This window comes from Sorghum bicolor, chromosome 7 (assembly GCF_000003195.3).
Source record: "Sorghum bicolor cultivar BTx623 chromosome 7, Sorghum_bicolor_NCBIv3, whole genome shotgun sequence".
Lineage (NCBI taxonomy): Eukaryota > Viridiplantae > Streptophyta > Magnoliopsida > Poales > Poaceae > Sorghum > Sorghum bicolor.
Window position 1 is genome coordinate 8840158 of NC_012876.2, and position 19440 is coordinate 8859597.

At 42.5% G+C, this 19440-nt stretch overlaps 2 protein-coding genes across 4 annotated transcripts; both read left to right on the forward strand.

The window, feature by feature from the left end:
- LOC8071182 (26S proteasome non-ATPase regulatory subunit 8 homolog A) lies at nucleotides 5301-8536 on the forward strand. Its single transcript, XM_002443985.2, has 6 exons — nucleotides 5301-5546; nucleotides 6138-6216; nucleotides 6573-6675; nucleotides 7539-7802; nucleotides 7917-8028; nucleotides 8135-8536. Exons 1-6 carry the CDS (start codon nucleotides 5442-5444, stop codon nucleotides 8273-8275), a joined length of 804 nt encoding a protein of 267 aa, XP_002444030.1. The 5' UTR covers nucleotides 5301-5441; the 3' UTR covers nucleotides 8276-8536.
- Nucleotides 9670-13424, forward strand: LOC8071856 (eukaryotic initiation factor 4A-I). Of its 3 annotated transcripts, XM_002443986.2 has the most exons (10): nucleotides 9670-9853; nucleotides 9937-9996; nucleotides 10102-10179; nucleotides 11431-11649; nucleotides 11745-11793; nucleotides 11963-12103; nucleotides 12380-12616; nucleotides 12797-12836; nucleotides 12911-13008; nucleotides 13086-13424. In XM_002443986.2, the coding sequence occupies exons 4-10, from the start codon at nucleotides 11555-11557 to the stop codon at nucleotides 13101-13103; spliced, it is 678 nt and encodes a 225-aa protein (XP_002444031.1). In that variant the 5' UTR covers nucleotides 9670-9853; nucleotides 9937-9996; nucleotides 10102-10179; nucleotides 11431-11554; the 3' UTR covers nucleotides 13104-13424. The 3 variants fall into 3 exon arrangements, with proteins under 3 accessions (XP_002444031.1, XP_021320373.1, XP_021320374.1); XM_021464698.1 differs by lacking the exons at nucleotides 9937-9996; nucleotides 10102-10179; XM_021464699.1 differs by lacking the exons at nucleotides 11431-11649; nucleotides 11745-11793 and having other exon boundaries at nucleotides 9671-9853.

Genomic DNA, 19440 nt, shown 5'->3' on the forward strand with positions numbered 1-19440 from the left:
GCAAGCCATTAAATAATTCAATAAATCACCACAACTTGAATATGACACTTGTATGTTGTAGCACACTTGGACTTCACTATCTTGTCATGGCATTGGGATGAGATAAGCACTAAGCTTCAATACTTGACTCAATCAAATTATGAATAATATAAGATCAATTGAATCAAGCCTCCAATGCCGATGGTACCTACAAACAATCATCCACTCTTTGATGGTACCCAAACTAGTTTGGGTCCTCTCAAGTTAGGAGCAACATACTTAGGCGATGCCTTAGTATGAATAGCGGGATGTTTTGCAATAGCAACCATAGAGGTACCATTACCATCCTTTCTAAGCATTGTAAAATCATCAATTGAAATAGGCTTAGAATTATTACCTAGGGGACATGAATGAGCCATGTGTCCCCTTTTCCGGCATAAGTAGCAACTTCTCTTGGATTGAGCCTTTTCTTCCTTGCTCATGTGTTGCTTCTTATTGCCTTGCCTCTTGAGAGTTGCTTGAGCCTTCTTCTCAAGCTTGGTAGGACACTTCGAGGCAAAGTGTCCATCATTCTTGCACTCAAAGCATTTGATGTGAGCATAAGCTTTTTTCTTGTCTTCATTCTTGCTCATCATCTTGGCATCTTGGATTTGCATTGGATGCCTTGCTCTTCCACCCCTTCTTGTTTTCTTCTTCTTCATCATCAAGTCACCGTGATGGTTGAACTTGACTTGCGCTTGGGGCTTCTTTTCTTGCTCAACTTGTGGCTTAGGTTGAGGCTCTTCTTGATGCTTCACCAATTGCTTGGTTGGGCACATTGAGGTGAGATGACCCCAAGTGCGGCACTTGAAGCACTTGACATGCTTTAGCCTCTCTTCTTCTTTCATCTTCTTGAGCTTCTCTTTGTTTGGGCAACCATTAGCAAGATGTCCCACTTCATGGCACCGATAGCACATGAAATGAGAAAGCTTTTCTCTCTCTTGCTTTCTTTTGCCCTTTGTCATCTTCTTCTTGAAGCCAAGGCCACACTTGTCACCATAGATTCTTTGAGTCTTCAATATATGCTCAAAGATGACTTTTGAGTTGTAGCACCTCTCTAACTTGTTGCTCAAATTCTTCACTTCACTTTTGAGCTCATTGTTCTCCTTCAAAAGGTTAGTCTCACAAGACAAAGAAGTAGAACAAGCATTTGTATGTGAAGAACATGGCATAAACAATAAATCATCACAAGAGGTGGATACATGCTTCTTTCCTACATCACAAGGGTTAGTAATATCACATGATTGATCATTTGACCCAAATGATGAGCTCTCACTAGTTTTAGTTTCTTCATTAGAAATCTTCTTAGTGAGAAAAGCATGATCTTTTACCAAGTTGTCATGAGCAACACAAAGTTCCTCATGAACCAATTTTAGCTCCTCATGTGAACAAGTAGTAACATAAAGTAGATGCTTTTGTTGTTCACATGTGGTCTTTAGAAATGAGTTTTCATTTTTCAATTTACTTGTTTTAGCCATCTCATTTCTTAAAGCTTTGGTGAGTCTACATACAAGCTCAAAATTTGGATCATCACAATCAACAATCACACCTCCAATAGATACCTTGCCGTCACCGTGAGACATGGAGGAATGTGATGAAGTGGATGAGCTTGTAGAAGCATCACTCTCATAGCCATCATCTTCATCTTCACTTGACCATGAGGTGAAGCAATCCTCCACAACCACCTTGTTGTGGTCATGCTCAACATCCTCATGTATCTCCACCTTTGGTTCCTCCTTTTTGAACTTGCCGTCATCCCATGTCGAGGAATCACCAAAGGTGTTTTTGATAGACTCCCACATTTCATATGCGGTTCCTTTGGAGTTTATCCTATCAAACAACTCAAAGCTCAAAGATTTCATTAGATAACAATAAGCTTCACAATCAAGTTCAAAGAGAACCTTTTGAGCTTTGGTGAGATTCTTATGGTCCAAGTTGTGTGTGAGACCATTAGTGACAATCCACCAAAATTTAGGTCCCTTTGCACGAAAATGATCAAGCATGTGATTTTTCCAAAGTGCAAAGTTTGTACCATCAAAAATGTGTGTCTCACAATCATCTATCCCACTAGACGCCATCCTCTCGGGTCGGTGAAGACCACAAATGAGAGACCTAGCTCTGATACCACTTGAAGGGTCGAGATGGCGGACTAGAGGGGGGGTGAATAGTCCTTTGTAAAATTTACTACGCCGGCTAACGGAAACAAATGAGGAATTAAAACTATCGGTCTAGCCAAGACTACACCCCTCTATCTAAGTTCTCTAGCACCTTGAAAAGATCCTAAACAAGCAAGCAAGGTGCCACCTTAGCAAGAGCTCACCTAAACAATTCTAGGAGCAAGGTCACACAAACCTATGCAACTAGTACTTTACAAACCGAGGGAGCTCCTACACAAACTAGTGAGGCAAAGCGCACAAAGCCTAAGCTCACTAGCAAGCTCAATAACAAGGCAACTAATGCCAAATTAGAGAGCGCAACTTACTTAGCTACACAAACTAAGCAATGTGACTAACAAGGTTACACAAACCAAATTAGTCACGCAAGGGGAACTACTTCTAGCCACCCAAGCAAGAAGGTAACTAGCAAGCTACACAAGCTAACTAATTACAAGAGCAACTACACAAGCACAAATATATGAATGTAAATACAAGCTTGTGTTAGGGACTTGCAAACCAACGGGAAGAACAAAGTTGACACGATGATTTTCTCCCGAGGTTCACTTGGTTGCCACCAAGCTACGTCCCCGTTGAGACAAGCTCCAAGGTTGCCGCCGGTCCTCTTGCTAGTGGTGACCCGCAAGTCACACTCTCCCACGTGGAGTGCTTACCACAAGCTCTAGCACTTGACCCGGCCGGACCACTTGTCGCTCTTCACGTCTCGCTCAACTAGAGTTGCTCTTCGCGATCCCCGCGGGGTGAGCACCGTACCCCTCACAATCTCTTCTCCGGAGCACCGCACAATCTCCTTGCGTGCTTCGACGGAGTCACAAGCCACCAAGCCGTCTAGGAGGTGGCAACCTCCAAGAGTAACAAGCACCACCGGCTTGCAACACGAACACCTAGTGCCACTCGATGCAATCTCTCAATGCAACGCACTAGAATCACTCACTCGCTATTGATTCGCACTCTTGCAAGCACAAGTGAGTTAGAGGCTTTCCTAGCACTTCCCAAGCATGGACACTAAGTCCCAAGGGTGCTCAGCACCAGCCAAGGCTGGCCACCACTTCTATTTATACCCCCAAGGGCTAAACTAGCCGTTGCCCCTTCACTGGGCAAAACACGTGGGCACCGGACGCTCACAGGAAGCCACCGGACGCTCCACACCTAGCGTCCGGTGCTCAGCTGATCGCCATGTGTCACTAGCCGTTTGAAGTCGACCGTTGCCGCCAACGGCTACCACGCGCTCGCGCTAGACACAGCACCACCGGACGCTCAACTAGTCCACTCCGGACGCGTCCGGTGCACACCGGACTCATGCGCAGAGAGGGTGTCAAACTCGCGACCTCACCGGACGCTGGGCACCGGACGGTCCGGTGCTCACCGGACTCGTGCGCAGAGAGGGTTGCAAAACGCCTTCACACCGGACGCTGAGCACCGGACTCACTCCGGTGCGTCCGGTGCACACTTGCGCCACAGACACCACACCGGACGCTCTAGACCAGCGTCCGGTGCTGCCAGCACCAGCGTCCGGTGAGTGTTTCTCAGCGAGAAACACTCCCGCGACTTCTCCAAACTTCCCACCGGCGCAATAGAAAATATGCACTTAATTTTCTCAAAAGCGCCGAATCCCGCCTCGCAAGCTCGGCGGGAGGGAGAGAGGAACCCACACGCCTCTCAACCCTAGGAACTCCACCTCCTTTGAAAAGTGTTAGCATTTTCACAAACATTTTCCCAAAGGAGTTAGCCTCTCAAACTTGCCACGCCACTCGATCATAACACGTATGCAAAGTTAGATCGCTCAAGTGGCACTAGATGACCGATATGCAAACAAGTTTGCCCCTCTTGATAGTACGGCCATCTATCCTAAATCCGGTCATAAACTTCTCTACACACCTATGACCGGTGAAATGGAAAAGCCCTAGGTTATACCTTTGCCTTGCGCTTTCCATTCCATCTCCTCCAATGTTGATGCAACACATGCACCAACCAATCACCAAATGATATGATCCACTTCATATCATCACGCGACCGTATTGGTTCATCGATCTTGACCTCACTTGCTCTTCACCGTTGCCTCGGTCCATCGGCGCCAAGTCTTGCTCAAGCTTCACCGTCACACGCGGTCCCTCGCTTCAAAGCCTCCGACTTGCCCTTCACTCTTGCAACCGGTCCATCGAGCCAAGCCTCATCTTGATCTTCTCCACCTTGGTCACATGACTCCATGTCATGTCTCATATGCAATGAGCTCCTCCATCATCACATCATCACCTATGGACTAATCTCCTGTGTATCTCACATAAACACTATTAGTCCACCTAAGTTGTCACTCAATTACCAAAACCAAACAAGGACCTTTCACATAGCCGCCTCCCGACTAAAATTGTCACCGCCCGACCCTTGTGTGCTCTAGTCCTAGTGCCGTAGCTCATCCTCTCCGGCCCCCCCACCCATTGAGCCACGACTTCCTTGCCTATTGCATCGTTGAGCCACTGCTAGCGCATATATCCTCCTCAAGCTGAATCCTGGCATCCTAAGTCCATAGCGTGCAGGTCCAATATGAGTCCATGTGTTTGAAAAAACCCTAAGTCCGTGATGGACAGGATAGAAGCAACTAAGCCTAGACGAAAAACTCAAAGTTTGTTAGCTCGCTCGGCTCGTTATCATCACAAGCCGAGCCGAGCCAAGATTTTAGCTTGTTAGCTATAATGAGCCAACTTGAGCTAGCTTGCGAGCCACTCACGAGTCAAATAAGCTACAATTTCAAAGAAAAAGTAATCATAACTTATATTAGTTTTATATTATTTCATGTCTTATAATTTACAAATGGTTGATATGTTAGCTCATATGAATATTTTGTCCAACTTAAAATTACTAGATATATTATTTTTGTATTATGATTATTTTTAAGCTTTATATTTTATGTATTTTTATATCTAGCTCATGAATTTAACGAGCCACTTCAAACTCGTAAAGCTGACTCTCTGACTCGTTAAAATAATAAACCGAGCCAAACTAGTTCATTATCTTAACGAGGGCCGAGCCGGGCCAGCTTGCCTCGTTATCCAGACTGAGAAGCAACGTCCCTCCAGGCCCCCAGGCCCGACTCCGAGTCCAAACCCGGCCCAACCAAATAAAGGCCAAAGGAGAAGCATCAACCCAACGCCCAAGCAAAGTTTTTCGTCGTCCGTCCCCCATCGCCGCGACCGAGAGAGCTCCAGAGGACGCCGCCGCCGCCAGCAGCGCCACAGCCTGCCTCCTCCGCCCATGGATCCGAAGATGACAGAGGTGACCCAGATGTTCGCCCGCTTCAAGGCGGCCTACGCCCGCAACGACCTCGACGCCTGCGTGACCCTCCTCTCGCAGCTCAAGGTGCGGAAGCCGGCTTCGCTGGATCTGTCTCGCCCGCCGTCCACTTCCCGATGTTTCAGCTTATCCAGGGGATCTCGCGGGTATTGTTTATGGGGTTTGGGGGTGGGGTTTCAGGCTGACGGCATGAAAGATGCAATTTTGACCCGTGTCTCGATGGTTACGAGGGATAACCTCTTACTTTGGAAAAACAATTGCGGCTTAGCCTGATTCGGGGACGCCGGCGCGGTAGGTTTCGCCGTGCTTGGGCCGCTTTCGATTTAGTTTTTAGGGTTTGTTTCGTGGATGTCATCCGCGCCCGAGTACTTTGCATTCCGAAGTACTTTACAGGGAGAAAGGACAGAGTTTAGCAGGTTTACGTAAAAATTTTCCTGTCCCCTTGTGCCTCCTTACTGTAATTTGATCCGAGTGTGTACAGATCTGCCCTGTACCAACTTAGCAACTTCAGGTTTAGTTATAATGTAGCGGAAACCTTTAGTTTTGCTGCTCAATTGAGTTGCCAATTTGGTTTTGCAGGAGAAACTTGTGAGAATTCAATGAATTGTTACCTTTGGATTTCCCTGTTATTTACATGTGAAACACTTATTTTTGCAGGTCCATCTCACCAAATTCCCCAGCCTCCCGCCCTCGTTTCAGCAGACACCGAACGCTGTGGAGGAGCTCAAACTTGCAAGTAAGATGGCCTTGGGCCTCATGTTTTTGTATTTATAGTCGATGCCATAGCGATCCATAAGTGCTCTAGTATATGCAAAATAGCATTCTTGATTATTCACATTGCTAATTCATGGAAAATGTTGAGCACCATAATGGATATCACATTTGATGCAAAATTTTTGATGCTTTATTTCATCTCCATTCTTGCACGCAGACATGCAAGATAAGCTGTTCTTAGCTTATGTTTTCTTCCTTATCGCTAAGCTATTTAGTAATCTAGTAGTAGATAAGATCAAGAGGCCCATAAACTGTTATGCAGTTCTTCTAGTTATCCTTCAACAGAGAAAGTTTTAAACTCAACACAAAACATTTCAGGGGACATTTATGAACATGCTGTTGTTTTGAGTGTGAAACTTGAGGACCAAGATGCATTTGAACGCGATTTTTGCCAGCTCAAGCCTTATTACATGGATACATGGTTAGTTCTCGTCACCCAATTTCTCTTTTATTTGCCTTATTATTACTTTGGTTTCTAATTTTTTAGACTGAACTCGTGTGATGCTTTGAGTAATAATAAAAGTTTAAAGCTGGCTGGAAAGGCGTATTTTTCTTATACACAAGCAATATTAAAAATTTGATGTGCCTGCGTTTGTAAATTGAGATACTAAACTAGTGGAACCGAAGGACTTATTTGAGTTGTTTAACTAGTCTAAGTGACAAACCGGCAAGTAAACCTGACACTATCGGTTGGATTCATCAGATTTTCAAGTAGTTTTAGTTATTATAATTCAGTCAGCATTTGTTAGTTTTCATTACACTGAAGTTGCTAAAACGAGTTCAAACTGGAAATTGCGTGTAGGCTTGCCTTTCTGGGACCCAAAACAGATCCACAACTATGAATACAAATCCTGAATTCATGTGATGCTTTGAGTAATATAGAAGTTAAAAGCTGGCTGAGAAGGCATATTTTTCTTATACACAACCAATATTAAAATTTGATGTGCCTGCGTTTGTAAATTGTGATACTAAACTAGTGGAACCAAAGGACTTATTTGAGTTGTTTATAACTAGTCTAAGTGACAAGTAAACCTGACACTATTGGTTGGATCCATCAGATTATCAATCAAGTTGTTTTAAGTATTAATTTAGTCAGTGTTTGTTAGTTTTCATTACACTGAAGTTGCTAAAACGAGTTCAAACTGGAAATTGCTTGCCTTTCTAGGACCCAAAACATATTCAAAACTATGAATACAATCGAACATTACCTCCTGGTATTTTTTATAAGGAGCATGCCAGAAATGTATTATGCTAAACGATACCAAATAATATTTATTTATGCAGTGGCATAATTCCCCCCTCACCAGAGGAGTACCCAATTTTGGGACTCAATCTTCTGAGGCTGTTGGTTCAGAATAGAATTGCCGAGTTCCACACTGAGCTGGAGCTTCTACCTGTCAAGGCACTTGAGCATCCTTGCATTAAGCATGCGGTAGAGCTTGAGCAATCCTTCATGGAGGGTGCCTACAACCGAGTGTTAAGCGCTCGGCAGGCTGTGCCACATGAGACCTATGTTTACTTCATGGACCTTCTCGCCAAAACAGTTAGGTGAGTGGGCTTCTGTTACTCGTGGTTATTTTTTTTTGGGGACATTGCTCCTGGTTATTTGATTGTTTGATTTTGTCTTAATGGAGATGCTATTGTGTTTTTCTGCTCTCACAGAGATGAAATCGCTGGGTGCAGCGAAAAGGGGTATGATTCCCTATCTGTAAGTGATGCAAAGCAAATGCTTATGTTTAATTCTGACCAAGATCTGCACGAGTACATCTCAGAGGTACTTTTAGTCTTTTAATTTCCCCCCTCCTTTTTCTGAGTGTATTTCTATGTGAAACCATATGATAGTCACTGTAAAGTCTAAATCTTGTGAACATCATTAACAGGAGCACCCGGAATGGGAGATTAAGAACGGTGCCGTCTTCTTCCAGAAGGCGAAGGAGTCGCAGCCTTGCAAGGAGATCCCATCCTTGCAGCTCATCAACCAGACGCTCAGCTACGCGAGGGAGCTGGAGCGTATTGTATGATTTAATTTCATAGTAATCCCTGGTGGATGTTTATTTTCTGTGGTCACTTGGCATGGCCTGTACTGTCCTTTACATTTGAGATCAGCTCTGATCGCCCCTCTGAACTGTCTGAAACATCATGTGAATCTCTGAAGGGCTCGATCTCCCCGGCATTGGTTTGTTAACTCCATTTGTATTTCACCACATTGACTGCATTGTTTGAAAGATGCCCGGCATTCACTGCTGCTGTGAGCTTTTGATGGGCTTAAGATTGAATTACTACATCGAAATTGCACTGATTGTGTTTTTTCCATTAAAAAAAAACCGGGGTGGGGGTGGGCACTGGTTTATGTCGACAAGATTGGTCATACTGGACATACATCTCTCAACTGAAGGGAAGAAGTCTTATTCTGGTAAAATGGACAAAATTTCACCTATCTATTTTCTGTAAAGAGGAGGTTTGTACTAATAGAATAGACAAGAACGGGTAGAATAGATATCCTTCTGTAAATATCCTTTTGAGTTACTAGGAGCGGTTGATTTTAGTTTTGAGTTACTAGGAGCGGTTGATTTTAGCTCACTGTTTTCTTCGAAAATGCTTGGCGTTCTCGCAACGGCATACATCTATAGCTAAGGCTTCCACCTGCTAAATTTTAGCTAGCTAAAATTATTTTAGCTATTCTTAAATACTAGTGGGACTAAACTATTTTAGCTCTTTAGCTCTTTTTTAGTCAATATGTTTAGAACTTTAGCTACTGAGGCCTTGTTTAGTTCCCAATATTTTTTGGGTTCGGGCACTGTAGCATTTTCGTTTTTGTTTGACAAATATTATCCAATCATAGACTAACTAGTAAGGATGGAAACGGTACAGATATTTTGCGACCGTATTCGAGACCGAATTCGTTTAGAGGGGTTAGATCTGTCCGTATCCGAGTCCGAATATTGAACATCTGATACTGTATCCGTATCCGAATACTTAAATCATATATTTGTGATGTCGACATCTAATCATATCTTATCCGACATGGTTGACATTATCCGTATTCGAATCCGAATCCGACCAGAAATATGAAAACAAATATGATATCGACCAGAAATATGAAAACAAATATGATATCAGTGATATCTGTTCGTATCCGATCCGTTTTCATCCCTACTAACTAGGTTCAAAAGATTGATCTCGCGATTTAAAGGCAAACTATGCAATTAGTTTTTATTTTTGTCTATATTTAATGCTCCACGCATGTACTGTAAGATTCGATGTGATGGAGAATATTGAAAAGTTCGAACTAAACAAGGCCTAAAGTAAATAAAATTTAGTTGGCTAAAATTTAATAAGGGAACAAAACGGGGCCTTAGTGTTTTTTTTTTCGTCCAGCCCATTCAACTGGGTCCAACTGTCCGCTTCGCTCTCTCACGTCCGGCCCACTCCAGGCGCACTCACATCGCTCCGTCGCTCCGTCTCCACGCATCGTTTCCGTCGCTCCCCTCGTCCGCCGCAGCGCCGCTAATCCACCCGCCGCCGCTGCCCTGGAATGTATGACATAGAAAAAATATTTTTCCCGGACACCTGATCTACGCACAAAGGAGCACCTCCAGGTTAGTCTCTGATTTGGTGCTTTCCCCCCCTCGGGTTGTAACTTCGCTTTTGGATCAACAGCATGAATCTTTTATCTTTCCAGACCTGCCACCGAAAAGCACCATGACCTGCACATCATCTGTGACTTAAATCAATTTGATTGGTCTGTAGCTAATCCCCCCATTTTTGGACTTACTAAATTAATTTGTGTGTGTTTCATTCCAATAGCTAATCATTTTCGTGTCTTTTCTATTGGATTGGATATCAGTTTCCCCAAATTATTTCAGATTAGCTGGTCAGTGGTCACTGTGGCATGCCTTGTCTCTGTGATATAATAAGCAAATTGGTATGCCCTTGTTTCATGTATTATTATTATTTTTTCTGTATCTTATAATCCTGTCAATCTGTCATTGTAGTATGGTAATTTTGTGGTCATATTTTACCCATAGTGTTGTAGAGTGCACATGAGCCTTCATCTTGCCAACAGCAGGTTGTGACAAATCACCATCAATCACAATTTTTAATTTTGTTGTTAAGTTCAATCGACGAGACTGGGATTTTTTTTTTCTCTATAGTATCTTCAATCCTTAGCTGCCCATATTGTAAATCTGAGATATCACTGAGCTGGATGGGTGAAAAAAAATAGGTTCAATGAATTATGATTGTGAATTACCACAATTTATGCTAGAGTTCATGTTCGACTCATGTTTTCTGAAAGTCAACCTTACTAGATTCCATAATTTTGGTTCTCATTCAGATTCAGGTAGCTGTTAGTTCAGTCAGTGTTCATGTTTTTAGCGATCTTGTGATACTTGTTTCCCGTGTAAATCATATACACTAGTCTTCCTTGTTTCCTGTGTATTCATATAGACCAATCCTTTCGATAAGCATCACTGTCTTATGGTAATTCTGTTTCATGCCATCAATTTTAGGCAGTTGCAGGTTTTGTGGTGTCCATTTTAAATATCCGGTGACCAAAATTTTGATCGTAACTTAGATTGTAGGTATAGTAATTTAAAATATTCACATTATACAGCGATCACAATATTGTTTCACTTAAGACTGATCTTTGGGAGAGCGGTATTATTGTCTTATAGTAAATCCATCTAATTAGTTATGTGGTCCAAATTTTAAAATAAAACTGTTAGGTTGCTGTTATAGTCATTCAATATATTTGCTGTACATGACTCTCTAATTTATTGTTTCCTATAAATCATAAGGATCAATCTTCCAGTAAGAACTGATGTGTGATTGTGTCTAATTGATAGTGTGTTCCATTAGTTTAGTCTCAATTCTTATGGATGCCTGTGAAAACACAGAGTCTCGTAATTTCAGAAGGTGTGGCCACGTATGCATATAGGCCTACGTGAACACCAATGATGCACGCACGTGGTCATTTCGTTGACCGGGTAAGTGGGGGAAAAATTCCGTCGCTAATCAAGGATGCATGCATGTCGCTGATCTATTACTGGGTCTGATTTAATGGAATCATCAGTGTGATGCGCGGCTCCCGTAACTGGAGATGGTCTTAATAGAAATTTTGCTAGAGTTGTTTTTTTTTTAACTTTGGCTCTCAAATTTGTTTTTGATGGCTTAGGGGTCATGCTCGATGCTCTCATCTTAAGACAGCAAATAGTCAATAGTGAATCTTGTTTCTTCCCCAAAAGGCATCATTGAGGAATATTCCACAATCCACATCCCCTCCCATCCGGCGAACCGCAATGAAGTCTCCGATCGCCGTCGCTGGCTCCGCCGCAGATTTTTCTGACGCTCTGCCCTCCCCGACCTCCCCTGCAGCGGTCCCATGCCATTCCAGGTGAGGGAGCTGCTGCACCTGTCGCTTCCTCGATACAATCGTGCGCCCCGTTTTATATATGTAACTGATCTTCCTGGGATGCCCTTTGTCCCCAGCCCCGGCCGCCACTATTACCTCGCTGTTGACCGCACCCAGTTCAAGATGGTGCGTATCTATTTTTCCCCGCCCCCTTCGCTCCGTTTGCAGTTGCGGCAGTGCACTTGGATTTCATCTCTTCGATACTAATTGAGTGATTGTGCTGCAGTTTTGTGATACCACTGTTTGGTTAGCCTCGATTCATTATGATTTATGCTAATTGAGTGATTGTGCGCAGAGGACACTCTTGGAGCTCCTGGGGGTTGTCGCAGATCGCCGCAGTGGGCTGCCGATTGCAACATGTGTTTCCTCCCGTGATGAGCTTGATGCCGTCTGTGCTGCCGTCACCAACCTCTCCTTTGTGTCAATGTCACCGCTGGTAATTTACAAACACAATTTCACCACCTTGTTGTAACTTGCTCTCAAGTATTTCCTTTTGTCCATTTTTCTCTGAAATTCTTGGTGGCTTGGAAGTAATATGCCTCATCCAGCATATTTTCTCTGAAAATTTATGATGTTTACCAGCATAAATATTGTTGTGTGCCCTGAAATTGTTGCACTTGCACAAGGTCGGACAGGTTTATGATCCTCGCTATTAGGAGGCTTTTACTTCACATCAACATCAACATATTACTAATGGGTCTTCTATGTACAGTATAGTGATCAAGCTGAAGCAGAGCGTGCATCTGTTCTTGAGAAGTTTCGTCAAGAAACAATTCAGTGGAATCAAACTACTAAAGCTACCAATATTGCCGAAAGTTCTAGGCTTGAAAGTATTGGCTCAAAACTAAGCATTGTAGTTGCAACAGATGCTTGCTTGCCTCAGGCAGCGATGGCAGAGGCACCACTTATGGCACGGGTGCTGATAAACTATGAGCTTCCCACAAAGAAGGTGAGCTTTACCCACATTTTGTGTGCATATTTGTTCCTTTTACTCCATTTGCTACACAAACCATGAACCTTTTTTTTGCTTTATATGTATATATTTTTCTGTTGCACAGTTTCACTGGCTCTCCCAGTTCTACTTTTCTGATGTCTCGTGTGACCTGAAGATTAACACTGTGTTTTGCAGGAAGCTTACTTAAGACGCATGTCAACATGTTTGGCAGCAGGTATATTAAGATAATATTGATTCAATTTACATCTTGTGCTCCTTGATGTAGCTGATGGCCTTTGAATGGTGCAGATGGAATTGTGATTAACATGGTCGTTGGTGGCGAGGTGGCTACACTCAAGGCTTTAGAAGAGAACAGTGGTCTGCTCATTGCCGAGATGCCAATACATGTAAGATATACACCATTATTTATTTTACTATCATCTAATATTCTCTTAAGATCTAAACTTAAATATTTGCTATGCAGGTTTCAGAGATATTATGAGAGTCCCAATCGTACAAAATTTCAGAAGTTACTGTTCTATTTCCACACTAACTACTGATGGTTTTACTTCTGCTACTTTGATTTTGGATTGCTTTTCATGATACAGATTGTTCCTCAAATTAGATCTCTAAAGAATTAGAATAATGCTCATTGTTTTTTTCTCTCTCTGAAATGATAGAAATAGGAGTGGTTCAACATCCAGTGACATGATTCATTACTCTGTGCATCGTATCTATACTTACTGTTAGTTCTTACGAGATTGGTGACAGAGTCACAAAGAAATATTCAATTGCCACAGAAATATTGCTATTGATTGCTCCAGCATATACTTCAAGTCGGTAAATAAACTAGTGTTTTGACTAGTTATCTAGTGAACATTTTGTGCTCTGTGTTGTACGCAACTTCCATTTTGCAGTAGCAGAATTGCATGAAAAAAGTAATGCAAAAAAGGAAAAATAAATCACATGATTGTAGTATTGGAAAAATACAGAAAGTGATAGTGATATTCACATGGAGTCAGCAACATCTAGCCATATAAGGAAATCTGCACTTTTTGTAGACTGCACAGGTGTACTGTCACCATGCTAAATAGTTTTGCTAAACAATGGGATTGCCACTGGTCGAGTTAGCATCATCTAATATGCTCGAAATAATTAGAACCCTAAAGTTCACGAAAGAGTACATGATATTTGATGTATCGTGTGTTTCAACTAATCCAAAGACCTGACCCAAAAAAAATCCAGTAGCTCCTTGATGAGGTTAAGATCATGAGTGTTTGGCCATAAAAACATGGCAGCATCCAGCATAGACAGAGGTAAAATCCAGTAGCTCCTTGATGAGACTTATTGACCTAAAATCCTTCACTTGTGTGGCATCAGCCTTCTTAGGCAAGAGAGTGATGAATGCTGTATTCAGGAGCCTGAACTTAAAATGGAACCCTTGCTGAATTGCTAGAATGGCAACCACTATAACAAGAAGTCATCTTAATTCTCGTTCAGCAAGAGTTCAGTTGAGAGCTACGTCTTTGACATAACACCATGATTGAGTTTGTCTATGGTCTCATCAAGATCATAAGCTCTTAGTCAGATCTCTTAGTTAAGTTCACCGAGCCACGTTTTTCTACTAAAAATTTGTTTTTTGTTTCCATGTATTTGTGAGTTCTTTTCTACACTAATATGGAAGCAACTAACGCGCGGCAGGCCGTAATATGGATCGTTCGCACGGCCTTGCCATTTATAGTAAAGTACAATTATTATATTACTTTTTTTTGGCAAGCATGCTAATCACGCTAGCTTGCGGGCACAGAAAATTTTTCCCGCTAAATGTAACCAAAGACTCTTCACGGCTTGCGTAGCCCAGAGCCCCAGACCCAAATACTCACCACGGTTTATTGGAGGAAAAGCAAATCAGACCCAAATATATGCTTTTAGGGACTGCATGTATACGTTCACAAAAAAGTAATGTATTCAGAAAAAAACACATTTACATCTGCAGTTTTCTATAGCAAAACACTATACATCTAGTCCCTAGGAAAACACACATTTTCACATCTTTTCTGTACATGAACTTTATCTTTTTTTTTCTCTATATATGGTCTGCATCCTGCATGTTAAAAAAATAGATAACATGTGTTATAAATTTGTTGCTGGATGGAGATAAAAAAGATGCATAGGTTAAGAAAATAAAAACCTTATATTGCCTATTTGAGAAGACATTATTATTCTTGAAGCTCAGGTTGATGTTGGTAATGTTGTACTAGTAAATTGTATTTTCTCAGGAATTTAACTGTTATTTATTAGGCAAAATGTCTTCGTGAATAGGCAATTTAGCCTATTCTTATTAGTCAAAAAGAAATAACATTTGTCTAGTTTTGAAACATGAGTTTTGCGGCCGAGGAGCAATAGGAAGAAGGTTGGCTACTGTGCAAGATGCAGTGATAATTATTTTCTAGATAATTCATTTAAGGCCAAATGCAAATTCATATGTAATTTTTTAATAGCAAATTTTATCTTGAGTGCTAACAAAAGAGTGAACCACATTCGAAAATAGGCAACACAACTACTAGAGATGCAGCCTAGCATAATTCAATCTCAGTCTTTAGTCTCTTTCAATTTCTAACATAAAAAATGAAAAGAGCAAAAAGAGCGGATAGGAGAGACAGAGAGTATTACCTGGATGTGATCTTGTTGATGGGCAACCGTAGTTGTAGCTTGCTTGATGAAGATTGACCTGACCGATGTGCGTGCACTGAGCAACAGAGAAATGCGCGCTGGGGCGCGGGTTAGTGAATGTATGGTCTCACCAGGTTTCACTTCAGCCCTACAACCATGGACGAGGCGTGGGGAAATAAAATCCATCAAACTCAATCAGCTCACAATCATGGTGAATCGATTAAGCAGCAACAACTTGAATCACCGCATCGCGACTTGCTTATGTTCTTGGAGCCTTTATTGGTGATGAGCAGGTTGCTGCTAGTAATGCTTTAGTGGATTACATTTTCATAGGCAATTTTAGTGCCATTCATTAGGCAACAATGTCTTCCTAATTTTACAATTTTGTTATTTAAAAAAGCAAGTGCAGTGTCCGTGTTCATTTGCAACCCACAACCCCATCCCTAACCCTGATTTATTTAAAAAAAACATATCAAACAGAGGCAAGGTGATGATGTAAAAAACAGAGGTGATGTTTTCAAAGTAGGCTGCTATGGTACATACACATATTCTAGAGCGCAACGAGCATTTTCAGCACCCATACAACATAAGGCTTTTTTAAATGTTGCCGCATAATCATTAATTGCAAGAAAATATTACAGAACTCAATCATAATTATTTATCAAACTAAAACATTAAGGTTGAAGCTATTCTGAATGTAGCATGCCTGGCAATCTGCAACAGAAGGCTAACTTGCCCATTTAGAAGTACATTGTTGCATAATAAATGATACTTAAATTGCCTAACAAATGACACATGGAGCAGGGCGTAGAAAGAACGGATGCTGAAGGGATGGGGTATGCTACCGTTGAAAAACAAGCTCGAGCCCGTATCTGGTGTAAGGAAGATGGAGGGGGCACAGCCACCGGAGAGGCTGCACAACCAAAGGGGCTCCACAGGTTCTAGGATACATCCTCAGTAATCTAAAATCTCATGTAGGTTTTCTCATGAGCAATTTAAGTATCATTCATTAGGTAATAATGTCTTCCTAAAAATAGGCAATTTATGTATTCTCATAGTGTTTGTGTTCATTTGCAACCCACGGTCCCACCCCCAGTTTATTTGCAAAAAATACATAGCTATGTTTTTATTTTTTTATGCATCACATCTATTTATGTAACAGGCAAAAATACAGATTAAGCAGAGGCAAGGTGACGATGTAAAAAATAAGTTATGTACAAAAGGCAGACTAGATTAATGACTCAACAGAAATAATCAGCATAACAATAGAAAAAAAGAGAGAATGATCTATCTGCAATAATATGTTACCTGCATTAGTCAACACCTCCCAATCTGCGCTTCCCTACTTGAGAAATGGAATCTCAAGCTTCCCCTTGTCACCTACACAAGAAATGGGATCGCAGGCTCCCCTTGTCACCCGGGCATGATTCAAATCACATAGAGAGCATAGTAACGCTTGAAAATTAAAGGAGACATACAGTAAAAAGAGAGGAGGTTATAGGCACATTTTTGGTGTTGGACACAAATAATTGCCACTGGATTACTAATAACATGCACGGCTAATGATATTAAATTACTTAACTAATTTTACATGCACATTTTTGGGTGGTTCTCAACTGCTCGTCTACACTTTCATATAGCCTATTGCACACTCCAACTTTTCTGCAGCAGAAATTTAAGTTTCATTTGTTAGGCAACAATGTCTTCTTAAATAGGCAATTTATGTATTCTGAAAAAACGTCCAATGCAGTTTTGTTGTAATGTTGAACTGAACAAGAATTCATCTGATCATATGACCAACTACAGCTTATGATTCTCACATGAACAATAATAAGTAATTTTCAGCGATCATTGATCTTAGATGCACATTTACTCCTATACGAATTGCAGTCTAAGGAAAATTAAACATCCAAAAATACAAACATGCTAGTAACAATTCTAAAATTGAAAATAGGCACACATACAAAAATAATAGAATATATGTACAGTATCAAGCGAAATGATTGATAGCGATCAGATGCTAAGAAACAAGATGCATAAATCAACCCGTTGTAAGGGTTACAACGTCACATCGAATTCAATCCTGAACATGACAAATGCAGCAAATGGTTTGAACTTGAGGTTGATTGAAATTTCTTATAAAAACTAAACAATTCTCCACTGCTAGCGATCCACGAAATCTATGTGAAAACAGCATCAATAATTTGCACTTTTCCAACTGATGTGATTTTGATCACCTTCTGAACCCGAAATTTCACCTGCCAAACTGACTAAAAAAATCCTCACAGCACAGTAGCTACTGATCTCCACAATCGGGTAATCGGGTGCCAAGAGTCTCACATATGGAGCACTACCACATCACATGAGACAACATGGTGAGGAACGTATCTAATCGAAGCGGGGGACAAAGGTCTCACCTACTGGACACATGTGGGAGGGAACTAGATGTTCACGGTGAGGATTCTGACATCCTTGCGCTCCTCCATCTCGGCGATCGAGAGCCCATCTCCTCCGCTACCGCCGTGGCGCCTTCGACTGCGGCCGCGAGGTAGGCTTGCCACCACGGGCTGGATGGTCCGGCTGGCCACCACCTAGGCCAGCCCCTAGCACCCAGGGGGGAGCAGATCCATGTCGCCCCAACCTCCTGGCGCGCCTGAAAGGTCCAAATGGCTAGAGGGGGGGTGAATAGCCTATTAAAATTTCTACAAACTTCAACTAGACAAGTTGATTAGTAAAACAAAAGGCGACGCTATTCTAGCACTAGCACAACTAAGCTATGCAAGCCACCTACACAAGTCTAGCAAGAAAGCTAAACACAAGTTACAACAAGAAAGCACAACAATAAACTTGCTACACTCCTAAACAAGAAGACTAAACTAAACAAGCTAAACAACTAGCAAGATAAACAAGTAAGTAAAGGAGTGGAGAGTGATTGTTATACCAACGTTGTAGAGTAGAGATATATCCAACCAATCACTCACAATCACAAGAAAGACCTCGGCAAGAGATGACACAAGATTTTTTACCGAGGTTCACTTGCTTCCCAGCAAGCTACTCCTCGTTGTGGCGATACACCCACTTGATGGATCACGAGCTAATTGGCAATCCAAAGCCAAACCCTCAGCGGGTGCCGCACATCCACTCACAAGATGGGGATCCTCCAAGCCACGAGCAATCCACTAGAGTAACCAATTTGCGATCTCCCGCGGGGAAGGCTCAAGAACCCCTCACAAATCACTTGGTGAGGCTCGAAACAATCTCCAATCACGAGCTCAACACCACCGCTGCTCCAAGCCGTCTAGGGCGTCGGGAAACACCCAAGAGTAACAAGAAATCCGCAGCAAACTCAAGAATCAAGTGCCACTAAATGCAACTCTCAAAGCAATGCACTTGAATCTCACTCAATCTCACTAGGATGAGCAATCAAGCAAGGAGATGAGTGGAGGGAGTATTCTCTAGCTCAATGTATGTCTCAAGTAATCAAATTGTGCAAGAGAGAGCCTCCCAAAGCCGGCCACCTTCTATTTATAAGCCCCTCAAAGAAACTAGCCGTTGGCTGTTTTCACTGGGCTGAAAACGGGGGCACCAGACGCTACTAAGTGAGCACCGGACGCTCGACACCCTGCGTCCGGTGCACTAGAGTTGGCCACGTGTCCTTCCTCGATTTCGCGTGTCAGTTTCTAACAGCTACCTGCAACACACCGGACGATGGGCACCGGACGGTCCGGTGCTCACCGGACTCGTGCGCAGAGAGTTTGTCAAACTCGCGACCTCACCGGACGCTAGGCACCGGACGGTCCGGTGCTCACCGGACTCGTGCACAGAGAGGGTTGCAAAAACCCTCACACCGGACGCTAACCACCGGACACTACCAGAGTGCGTCCGGTGCTCAACTCTAGCAGGGTCAAGCACACCGGACGCTGAGGCCAGCGTCCGGTGCCTCCGCACTCAGCGTCCGGTGAGTGTTTCTCAGTGAGAAAACACTCCCGCGACTTCTCCAAAATTCCCACCGGCGCAATAGAAAATATACACTTATTTTTCTCAAAAGCGCCGAATCCCGCCGAGCTTGGAACCCACACCCCTCTCAACCCTAGGAACTCCACCTCCTTTGTAAATGTGCTAACACCAACAAGTGTCCATCACCAAAGTGCAAGTGTGTTAGCTTT

Bases quoted from the DNA above. Each gene is read 5' to 3' on its own strand.
- LOC8071182 (XM_002443985.2), top strand. From the start codon at position 5,442: ATGGATCCGAAGATGACAGAGGTGACCCAGATGTTCGCCCGCTTCAAG. The intron at 6,217-6,572 runs GTAAGATGGCCT...AAAACATTTCAG, and splicing joins GGAGGAGCTCAAACTTGCAA to GGGACATTTATGAACATGCT. The intron at 8,029-8,134 runs GTACTTTTAGTC...CATCATTAACAG, and splicing joins TGCACGAGTACATCTCAGAG to GAGCACCCGGAATGGGAGAT.
- LOC8071856 (XM_002443986.2), top strand. From the start codon at position 11,555: ATGAAGTCTCCGATCGCCGTCGCTGGCTCCGCCGCAGATTTTTCTGAC. The intron at 12,104-12,379 runs GTAATTTACAAA...TTCTATGTACAG, and splicing joins TTGTGTCAATGTCACCGCTG to TATAGTGATCAAGCTGAAGC. The intron at 12,837-12,910 runs GTATATTAAGAT...TGAATGGTGCAG, and splicing joins GTCAACATGTTTGGCAGCAG to ATGGAATTGTGATTAACATG.